Here is an 11,999-nt window from a genome sequence, read left to right on the forward strand (position 1 = left end):
TTATCAATGTATCACATTCTTCTAAAAGTTATAGTCAAAATGTTATTTTTTTAATTAATTATTCAGATATTATTCTTTTGTTATAGTGATAACTTGTTTCTTTTTTCATTTTTAATTATGATTATTTATAATAACTATTCCCAAAGAAAGGTCCAAAACGGGTGAAGCTCAATCAAATTCTATAAGTATTGTTCAAGTCTACAAGACTTTATGGAGGTCAGGCACGGCGACATGGGTTAAGCCTTACTTACTTAAATAAGTAACTAACTCCTATTATTTCTTCTATTCATTTAGAAGGGAGATCTCAACAATATCCCTACTAAAAGGGAGTAACCAACCCACCATCAAAGGTAGGACTACTCAAAATGTAGTTATTGACTCCACCTCTACACTTATAAATACTTTGACACCCTCAGATATTCTTCAAACTCCAATATACTAAAAACTTGCCTAAAACCTTGCTAACTTAAGTATTGGAGTCCCTTGCAGTACATCCCTACCTCCTCACGAGGAACTCGGATGGCTTCATCCTTGCAGGAAAAGATGTCAGATCTTTCACCTAAATGTGTCTGGACCTCACGTTCAGGCCAAAATCACCTTGGTTCTAGGTAAGCCTCGGAACATTAACATCATTATCGGGGACCTAGTAATCAACATCGTACGATGGCGGACGACATTCCAGAAGATGGACACACGACTTCTGATTCTAAAGCCCGATAAGAAGAGCAGTATAACGATGAACGAGCGTTAGTTATACCTCCCCGAGTTGATAAAAGAAAAGGTGTTGCTAGAGACGCACATCAGTCAAACCCGGAAGGACACAGGATAAGCTTAGAAATTTATCGATATAAAAGATCAGGGCCAAGAGATCCTACAAAAATTATGGGACTTGTCCACGGACATCAAGGTCGACTGGAACAACTCAAGCAGGAGCTAGAGTGACAACGTGAATCCGAACAAGTCCTAAGAAGGGAGGTATGACGACGAAGAAAATTAGAAGAAAATCTCTCGAAATTAGAATCCGACCTCAGGGGTAGGAGACCCCACATTGATCAGGAAGAAATACCTTTAGGAGGTGAAGATCCATTTATAGAGAAAATCATGTGGGCTAGAGTTTCTAGAAACTTTAAAAGCCCGGACATGACCTCTACGACAGAATGACTGACCCGAGACATTATCTAAGTAATTTCAAAAGTCGAATGTACTTGGTCGACGCATTAGATGCAACTCATTCTAAAGCTTTCCCTACAACATTGACCAAGACGACCTTGCAAGATATTTTCTCACCCAATTTTTCATCGAAAAAGATAAGGTCAAACATGCGCCAAGCCTCCTGGGAGTAAAACAAGAAGTCGGAGAATCTCTACGAGCCTATATAAAAAAATTCAACAAGGCGTGCTTGAAGATTTAAAACCTACCTACCGAAACAGTTATCATGGGACTAGTTAACGGCCTAGAGAAGGTCCCTTCTCCCAGTTTATATCAAAGAGGCACCCTACCTCTTTGTATAAGGTGCAACAGCGAGCTGAAAAATACATCAACATGAAAAAAACTGTCCGATTAAGAGAGTTTGCCCCAAGACAACACAATCAATATTAGGCTCATGACAAAGAAAAAGAACCAAAGAAAAAAGAAGAATACAGCTCGTACAAACCTCAAAAGTATCACAACTATACCCTATTGCGAGTTTTCCTTGTCGATGTCTACAGAGAGATTTGCCACACAGAAAAGATTCTACCTCCCAAACCAATTAAAAACAAAAAAAAGGTAAAAGTCGGCCAGAATACTGTGAATACCACAAAATCTACGACTATTCCACCAATGATTGCTATGATTTAAAGAATGTGATGGAAAAACTGGCTAAAAAAAGTCAGTTGGACAAGTATCTAGCAGAAAGATCGAATGACCAAGGTAAAAGGAAAAAAGATGAAGAAGACAGGAATCGGTGAGATCAGCCACAATGAACCCTTAAGAGACATCATTATGATTTCTGGGGATTTACAGGAGGAGGAGTAACAAAATCCTCTCGCAAGAGACATTTGAAAGAAGTCTACCAGGTCGGCGAAGAAGCTGAAACATCCGATCTGCCTGCTATCACCTTCACAAAGGAGGATACCCAAGAAATAGCACCTGGACACGATGACCCTGTCGTGATCACGATGATACTTTCCAATGCAAACCTCCACAGAACCATGGTAGAAAAAAAAAGTTCGGCCGACATCTTGTTTAAACCAGCTATTGACAAGCTGGGTTTAGAAAAAAAAAAAAAGAGTTGAGGGCATACCCAAACACTCTCTTTAGTTTAGGAGACACGTATATCCGGCCTCTAAATTTCATTTCTCCATATACCACCTTTGGTAAGGGCACAAAATCAAGGACCTTGATCATAGACTACATAGTGATTGATGTGACATTGGCTTACAACACCCTGATAGGTCGAACAACGCTAAACCGACTTGTTGTAGTAGTCTCCACCCCTTACCTTTGCATGAAATTTTCTACTCTTGAAGGAATAGCCACTATAAGAGGAGACCAGAAACTCGCAAAGAAGGTGTTACATAAAATCCTAAACCTATGAGAGTATATAAAAGGAAAGAGGTTAATACCATAGAACTCGGAGATGTCCGAGTTCGGGAGAAACTGAGACCTGAACCTGAAGGAAAGGCCGACGAGGTCCAGGTTGGGGATAAGGACGAGAAGATAACAAATGTAGGGACTAATCTAAAGAAGTAGCTAAAAGAAGAACTCGTTAAGCTCCTACAAAACAATTCTCACTTCTTCGCCTAGAAAGCCTCTGACATGCCCAAAATCCATCCTGACCTCATGAGCTACAAGCTTGTTATTTACCCGGGCTCACAACCTATCCAGCAGAAACAACAAAATCTTAGTTTCGAAAGAGCAATAAGTCATAGAAGAGCAAGTCCAAGCGTTGTTAGAAGCCGAGTTTATAAGGGAGGTAAAATACCTCTTATGTCTCACTAATGTGGTACTTGTGAAGAAATAGAATGGAAAATGAAGGATTTGTGTTAACTATATCGATCTCAATAAAGCCTGTCCCAAGGACCTTTACCCTCTGCCCAGCATTGATGCTCTGGTGGATTCAGCTTTAGCTTCAGGAGAAGACATCTTTCATCACTCCTATGGCAAACTACTGCTACGTGGTAATGCCCTTTGGGTTGAAAGATTCTAGATTCTCATATCAACGATTAATGAAAAAGGTATTTTCATCTCACTTCAGAAAATTGATGGAGGTCTACATGGACGATATACTTGTAAGACTAAAAAAGAAATCAGGATGCTATCTGACCTTACAGAAGTGTTTAACACGATAAGACAACATAGAATGAGATTAAATCCCACAAAGTGCACATTTACAGTGGAAGTCGAGAAGTTTATGAAATTCATGCTCACCTAAAGAGGTATTGAAGTCAACCAAACAAATTCAGGGTAATCCTGGAGATGAAAAGCTCGACCTGTCTGAAGGAAGTTCAGCAGCTAAATGGCAGACTGGCAACCTTGTCTAGATTCTTAGTGGGGTCGGCCTGGAAATTCCTATTGTTTTCAATTCTCAAGAAGGGATATTAATTCCAATGGACTCAAGAATATTTTAAGACTTCAAAAACTTCTTGAGCCAACCACCTATCTTTACCTGACCTGAAAAAGGAAAAGAGCTCATATTGTACTTAGCCGTAGCGGACAAGGCCATAGCCTCTATCCTTGTCCGAGAAGATAAGGAGGGACAGTGACCTGTCTATTTTATGAGCAATGCATTGGAAGAGGCAGAATTGAACTATCAAAAAATAGAAAAATTCGTCTATGCCCTCGTTCTAGCTACTAGAAGACTCTGACCTTACTTCCAAGCCCATACCATTAGAGTCCGAACTAACCAACCCATGAAGCATATCCTCCAAAAGACAAATATTTGAGGGTGGATATTACAATGGGCTGTGGAATTGTTTGAGCTCCATCTAAAGTATGAAGCTTGTATAGCCATCAAATTGCAATATCTGACCGACTTTTTAGCTGAATACATAGGAGAACTATAAGAAAGCTCTACAGACTAGCATCTATATGTAGACGGATCGTCAACTAAAGCTACTAGTTGAGCAGAAATCATTCTTGAGAATGAAAATGGGACTCGGGTAGAGCTTTCACTAAAATTCGAGTTTCCAGCCTCTAACAACCAAGCTGAATATAAAGCCATGATCGCTTAAGGCTAGCCAAAGAAGTCAAGCATCAAAAGTTATAGTGTTTAGTGACTCCCAAGTGATAACCACTCAGATAAATGAGGATCACCAAGCCAAAGATCTTAACATGAAGAGGTAATTGGAGAAAAAACTAGAACAGATAGCCTAATTCCAAGAAGCAGAAGTTGGGCATATAACTCGAGAACTCAATTGTCGAGCTGATACCCTCTCCAAACTGGCTAGCACTAAGTTAGGGAGCAACAACAAAAATTAGATCCAAGAAACTCTCTGCACACCATCAGTGGCCAAAGAAGTCGACAAGTTGGAGCTCTAATGATCTCCAATCTAAACCTAGGTTGGATGACTCACATTATCGAATATCTCAAATTTGATATTCTCCATAAAGAAGAAATGGAGGCAAGGAGACTTATAAGGAAAGCATAGAACTACACTCTGGTTCACAACATCCTCTATAGAAGAGGAGTATCTACACCTTTACTGAAGTGCGTTCCGACCTCTAAGACTGAAGAAGTCCTAGAAGAAATCCATAGTGGCATCTCTGGAAATCATCTAGGAGCAATGTGACTAGCGAAGAACGTGTTACGAGCTGGTTTTTATTAGCCGACCTTATAAAAGGAAACAGCCAACTTCGTCAAGAAGTGCCCACCGTATCAAATGCATGCCAATTTTCATGTGGCACCACCGGAAGAACTCATCAGCGTCACTTCACCATGGCCTTTCGCAAAATGGGGTTTGGACGTGCTCGGGCCATTTTCTCAAGCACCTGGGCAGGTGAAATACCACATATTAGGGATTGACTAATTCACTAAGTGGATTGAGACAGAACCTTTGGCATTCATCACATCTTAAATAAGGCAAAATTTTCTCTACAAAAAAATTGTCACCCGATTTGGAATTTCGTTCTTCATCACTACTGATAATGGTACTCAGTTCACTGACTTGACCTTCAGAAGCTTGGTGGCATGCCTTAAGATTAAACATCAATTCACATCAGGAGAGCGCCCTCAAGCAAATGGACAAGCAGAAGTTGCAAATAAAGTCATATTGGCTGGCTCAAGCAAAGACTATAAGACACAAAAAGAGCACGGGCTGAGGAGCTCCCCCAAGTTTTATGGACATATTGAGCAACTCCCCATTCTACAACTGGAGAATTTCTGTTCTGACTTGCTTACGGCATAGAAGTCATGATCTCTACATAAGTCAATAAAGAAAGCTCAAGGATAAGATTCTACAATGAAGTGAAAAACATCCAAGCTCAAAAGGAAGAACTCAACCTCCTTCCAGAAATCTAGGAGCAAGCTCGAATAAGGGATGAAGAATTAAAATAAAGGATATCCATGAGTATAACAAGAAAGTCATCAGAAGAAACTTCGCCACGAACGGCCTCATTCTGATCTGGAATGATATTAGGGTACAAAGGTCGGGCAAAGGAAAGTTGGCTGCAAATTAGAAAGGGCCTTACAAGATCATTGAAGTCTTAAAAAAAAGGTTATTATAAAGTGTCCGACCTACAAGAGAACGAGCTTCATAGGTTGTGTCATGCATCCAACATGAAGAGATACTGCAACTAGAAAATGAATCATGATTACTGATGTACTCTTTTTTCCGACTTTATGGTTTTTTCCCAATAAGAATTTTCATGAAAAGGGTTTTAACAAGGCATCATAGTAAGGGCTATGAGGCTAGGAGGTAAGATAGAAAAACTCTTAGTAGCAAATAGCACTTGTAAATCATTTTCATTAATGATAATTCGTCATTTTTCTATTTTCTACGATTGATTGTTCTACTATACGCACCAATTTAAGCTTGATAAAGTGCGAAAATTATTGTCCGACCTAGATGGTCGACAAGATAAAGCGACGAGGTCCAAATTGGTGTAAGAAGTTATATAAGCATATCGTGGTCTGACCTCATCAAACTACTTATATAAAAACAAGTTAGTAAAAGAGGCAAATCTAAAACGAATCGCAAAAGTAAATTGATAAAACAAATATAACCGACCTCCCAAGGTCGGAATAAGCATAATTAACTCTCCAGATTCGGAGAACAAATCATTATCCGATCTTATAAAAATTTGTTACAAGGAGGGTGATTTAAATAAGTGTCCAACCTCCCCAAGTCGAACAACAAGAACAATTTATCTGACCCCATAGAAAAACTCAACCAAAACGGCCTTAAAAGAGACTCAGAAATAACTTGTAAAAATTTTTACATCAATGAAAACTATCAATCTCACGTAGTTAGAACAACTAAAAGTAATTCGGAACAACCGAATTATGAAGAAAAAGATTTGCAGAAAAGATAACATCTTCAATTACTAAAATATGTTATAAAGAAAGCAAACAAAACTACTACTATGCAAGTTAAAACTATAAACACTTATAACACTACAAAAATAATTAAGTGTGAAAAAGTTTTTAAAAGTCCAAATCAGGACAAAATAGTATCCAAACTACAACTATTAAAAAGGAGTAAAGCCCAATCAACACTTTACAAGTATTGTTCAGGTCTACACGACCTCATGGAGGTCGGTCACGGTGACATGGGCTAAGCTTTATGTATCCAAATAAGTAACTAACTCCTACTATCTTTCATATTCATCTAAAAAGGAGATCTCAACAACCTCCTACCAAAAGGGAGTAACTAACCTACTATCAAAGGTAGGATTACTCAAAAGGTAGTTATTGACTCCACATTTACACTTATAAATACTCTGATATTCTCAGGTATTTTTCGAATTCTAATCTACTAAAAATCGGCCTAAAATCCTTGCTAACTTAAGCATCGGAGTCCCTTGCAGATATTACCCTCTGCCTCTTCATGAAGAACTCGGACGGCTTCGTCCTACAAGAAAAAACATTGGATCTTTCATCTAAAAGCGTCTGGATCTCACGGTCAGACCCAAATCACCGTGGTTCTAGGTAAGTCTCGAAACAATAATATAAAAAAGATGACATTTATTTAGATAATTAGTTTTCAAAATATAATATTTTAACAATAAATTTTAAAAGATGTGACACATTGGTAAAAAAATTCTAAAATTGCATAAGGAGTTGGCAACTGTGGCAAAAGATGCCTTCTTGCTATTTTATTATTATTGGTAAATATTTTTTTGGTATTTTATTATTGGTAAATGTAGTAGTACTCCGTCCAGTCAGAGAGAGAGAGTCACAGGGACTCGGTTTTCAGTGTATTTGTGATGTGTCCCCCAAAAACTTAAAAAGATGCCCAACCAAAATCAATAAATAATTTAAAAAAATATATTTTTAATTGTTGTGAGTTTCACACATAATGTATGTGGCTATATGACCAAAGGAACATTCAAACGAGGATTAAGCCAAAACATAGCGTTAGCAACCACCTTATTCGGTCTTTTCCTGTGTATTCTTTTGGAGATCTCACGTCAATTTGGGAGCATATATATGATTGTTGAATATTGAGTATCAAAAATATATTCTTATTACTAAATGCAACTATGCAAGTAAGCCACTTGTTTATGTTGCTTTATGGTTTGAACTTTTTAGTGTTTACGTTCCACTTGTTTTCTTGTGCAATGGGAGAATCTTAAACTACTTTGGATTCATTATGTTTTAGGCAGAAAGATTATCACGTTTTGGCTTTTTGTTAGAAAGAAAAATAAAATTAAGCTTTAGTGGTAATTTTAGATGATTCTATATTAAAGGAAAAAGATATATGTTTACTTTTTTTTAATATGCTTATTTATTTATGTTCTTTTTTTTTTTTTATGATATTCTCCAAACCCGACAGGTTAAGGATTAATTCGTTGCAGATCAAAACTCTATCTAAGAGTTTGCCATTGGTCGCATGCAAAAAGTGGAATTAAAACACCTGTTTAAGCGGACTAGTGAACTAACCAAATGTCCAATCCAACTTGGTTATTCATATGTTTATCTTGATCTTTTAAAAATGGATACAAGTCCATGGGATAAATTAAGGAAGAGAGATATTAAAAGAATATTACACGGTATCCTAAAAATCATACTTTTTGGTTCAATGTGGATAACATACAATAGAATATTACACTTTCTGGTTCAATTTTTCTCCTCTGCTTTCTCTACTCTCAAGCTTCAATCATCTTGTTCATCAAGAAATTGTTCATAATCTTTACATGGTATTCAGAACTTCTGGGTTGGATCCATGGGAGCCTTTACCCCTCTTCCTATTAAGAGACAAGCTGGACAAACAGGATTTCTCAGCCTTAAAAGATTTAGCTCTCATTTCTATTCGTGCCCGACAACTTGAAAATCATCTTTTCAAAAAAAAAAAAAAAAAATCCCAGCCAAATTTGATAAAGATGCAGATAAAACTAATAAGACTTTATAAACTCTGAGATGTTGAGTATGCATCGAGTCTGTAAACTGACGGACATTATTAGGTCTATTTAGCTTTTTTGGATCTATTAAATAAGGCTTTAGACATATAATATTTGCTTTTATGTGCTATGAATTTTGTTGATTACTTTGGTTATTAAGTAGCAATAATTTGGGTTTTATATTTTAAAAAAAATATTAAAAAATATTAATTCTTAAAATATACACATGAAAAAAGCATTCCACAATTACACTTGGGCTGATTCACAACAACCAGTCACGAAATAGGCCTTTTCAGTTTTGACATTTGAATTGGACCAACTCAGAAAGGGAGCCCACGAAATGGCAGATAATTGAAAAATGAGAGAATAGTTAATATAAAATCACTAATATGTAAGTGATTGTTTCTGTCGAGATTTGCAGGACTAGTTTTGTTTTTTTTTTTTCCACAAGTTCATTAATATCTAACTAGCAATAGCAATTTCAGGCGAACCCTGCCAATACTAATTTCGTGGGCTCTCTTTCTTCGTTGGTGGTTGCTACGAATTGGCCTAAGCATAACCTTAGAAAGCCTTTTTTTATCTGCAACTTTTAAAAATTAATATTTTTGCAATATTTATTTAAATAAAAAGCCAAGAATTTGATGTAATTTTATGATGTCCAGATTTATAATATACATATTTGTTGGTCTTTTAATTTTTTATCTATTAATATAACTGTTAGATGCCTCACCTTTTATCACATGATTTTGCATTGTATTGCATCATGTGATTTTTCTTACGTGCACATCTATTCACCTTTCCATTTTATAATTATGCTGTGCATTTAATCATATATTTTTTCTTGACATATCCCTGCTATTGGTTCATTCACTGGTATGTATATTATATTTTAAAAAGAAAAACCTACGCACATAGTAATATGTTAACATACAAGTAGAATCTCATTCCAACAATTCTTCTAAGTTCTATCTTTACAGTGACCGGATGAAAAAGAAACTAGACACTGACACACAAAAATACCGAAAAAACATATTGGCAAGCAACTTCAGATCCATTTTGAACCAGCTTTCAACTAGTTTTAAGTCTTTATCAGGCTTTGGATCCAATCATTTAACTAGGATTCTATTTGGGGATCAAACGGAACCTTGCAAGTGTGTAGCACTTCAGTGGCTACTTCCATGAAGACATCTTGTAAAGATGATATTATAAACAGATAGATAATTCAGTTAAACATGTCAAACCATCTAACAATTTTAAACATGTCAAACCATCTAACAATTTATAATATCATTTTCACATAGAGATGTCTTGGTTTTAGTAGAAACATCCACCTAAGAGAGGACAAGCAAAAAGTATATGCACCTACCCACCACAAAGAATACCCTACTCCCTTAATATACCGTCTATGGCTTCCCCAAACTAAGTGAGAAGCCTTAAGCGCATCATCAAGCATATCCACATTGAAAAAAACTAAAGTAGACTCTATCAGATCACATGTATAAACCGATCCAAGCAAGAAAAAATTATAACTCAGGAACTGCCAAAATCATGTTGCAATATAATAAGACTAAACAAAAATGCTTGGTGATATCATTACAGTCCTGGAGATAATGTCTTTGGAAAAAAAGTCTTAGAATGTAGCAAAATTAAATATATCATAACTCAAACATGACAAAGCCATTGATCAATCCCAAAGAAAACAAAACTCTCCAACCAAAGGCTAAAAGAAAAGATACCAACTCATTTAGTCTCCCTTCTTCCTAAAGGAGCAGCCCTCGGTTAGCCTTGCTCTTCCACCAGTGGGCTGGCACAAGATCGTTTGGCAGTTTCCACACACCACTACGGTCTGAGAATGGCTGAATACAGTGGTACTGCATCAACATGGAAATCAAAACATCAAAATCACAAAGATCAAATCATTTGTTTGCACACAATTATAACTTCGCAATCAACAGGGAAGGATAAAACTTACATGTTGAAGCAACCTTGGCATTTCACATCCTACAACAAGACAGGAATACAAGAGACAAACAATTAACAATTAAAACTTGGAAAGGAAGGCACCAACATTGGATCAAATCAAGAGTGTGGTTCAACAAATGAGAAAATACATAATTTATGAGAGAACTATTATAAAAAATAGAATACCATGAAGAAAGAATTAGGAGACTGAACAAGACGCTTGAGCTTGTGCTTCCTCTTCTCAAGCTCAGCCGGAGGATTAAGCAAATCAATATCGTTCTGCAGAACCTACACAATACAAAATCACGATAAATTTCAGTTACTGTTCCTAAGGAAGGAATAAAACCTTAAAGAAAACAAAAAATTCGAAAGTATATGACAGAAAAGAAAGTCGTCTTTGTATAAAACACACATTCATCTACGAAGAAACATAAATATATACAAGAAAACAAATCTTACCATGCTGACAAAAAAAATAAGTAGCGGCAGGAGAAACTCCGAAGAAGAGAACCCTAGGAATGTGGCAGCAACAAACTTAGAGTCTGGCCAAGTTTGGCTGCATCAGATAAAACAAAAGAAAGAGAAGGATGTAAGTAATGATGCTTATATAAGGAGGGTTTCCTCTTACCCAGCCCAATATGACAATATATAATATGGCCCATTTGTTAATAATCTCCCTTTCAAATTTTGTGGGCTCGGGTAGGGTTTTTCGGCTTAACCCAAACCCAAATAATATTTTGTAATTTAATACATGTCAACCCAAACAGCCAAAATATTCTAGAATACTCATAATATTTTTGTGTCAATCATGCTAACGTGTATAGTTTGGCGCCAAATTTCATGCCCATTATATATTAGTAATGGAATTTGCTAACAATCAATGATTAATTATAGGAAAATTTATTAATAATTATAATATTTTATATCATATTTAAGATTATTGCTTCATAATAATAGTCGATTTTGTCAAAACACTACAAATTTTTAGCGGAGTCATTATTTATTCTTTACTAATTTCCTGAGATTTGTATGTATGTATTTTAACACGTACGAATAACATGTATAATTTGTCAAGCAACGGATTAACATGAAATTGAAATGTCATATTATAGGCACTTAATGCATGAAAATAAATAATTAAAGGGACCACACTGCGCTGCACGGAAGCATGGTGGTTGTTGTGACTGCCATTATCATCAATCTCATATTCATGCATACCCCCCTCAGCTCCTCCTTGCCCTACCTCACCCCTCATATAACAGTAGCATCTTTTGCCAACCTTCCTCATTCTACCACAGCCCACACTCATCACAACAATCCCATTAATAATTCCATACCTATACGTGCTCTATTCCATCTTCCAAATTCTCTCAATCAAAATAAAATTAATACACTTGCAAAATATTCGTCTTATTCTAACGATACATGCTAAGCTAGTTAGGTAGATAAATCTCTCGCCTATTATAATTAACTAGTGCATGGTTAACAAAAGCGAA

General features: G+C 36.3%; 1 protein-coding gene across 1 annotated transcript; it reads right to left on the reverse strand.

Moving 5' to 3' along the window:
- Window positions 1-10,079: 10,079 nt before the first annotated feature.
- Window positions 10,080-11,116, reverse strand: LOC112754963 (small ribosomal subunit protein eS27y). The gene is made up of 4 exons (XM_025802803.3): window positions 10,963-11,116; window positions 10,690-10,791; window positions 10,514-10,542; window positions 10,080-10,412 (listed from the first exon to the last, which is right to left on the reverse strand). Exons 1-4 carry the CDS (start codon window positions 10,963-10,965, stop codon window positions 10,286-10,288), a joined length of 261 nt encoding a protein of 86 aa, XP_025658588.1. The 5' UTR covers window positions 10,966-11,116; the 3' UTR covers window positions 10,080-10,285.
- Between the last annotated feature and the right edge of the window lie 883 nt (window positions 11,117-11,999).

Source organism: Arachis hypogaea, chromosome 16 (assembly GCF_003086295.3).
Source record: "Arachis hypogaea cultivar Tifrunner chromosome 16, arahy.Tifrunner.gnm2.J5K5, whole genome shotgun sequence".
Taxonomy (NCBI): domain Eukaryota; kingdom Viridiplantae; phylum Streptophyta; class Magnoliopsida; order Fabales; family Fabaceae; genus Arachis; species Arachis hypogaea.

What these genes read in the sequence shown, in the direction of transcription:
- LOC112754963 (XM_025802803.3), bottom strand. An exon ending in CTCCTAATTCTTTCTTCATG is followed by an intron (nt 10,543 to 10,689) that starts GTATTCTATTTT and finishes GTCTTGTTGTAG; the next exon opens with GATGTGAAATGCCAAGGTTG. An exon ending in TGCCAAGGTTGCTTCAACAT is followed by an intron (nt 10,413 to 10,513) that starts GTAAGTTTTATC and finishes ATGTTGATGCAG; the next exon opens with TACCACTGTATTCAGCCATT.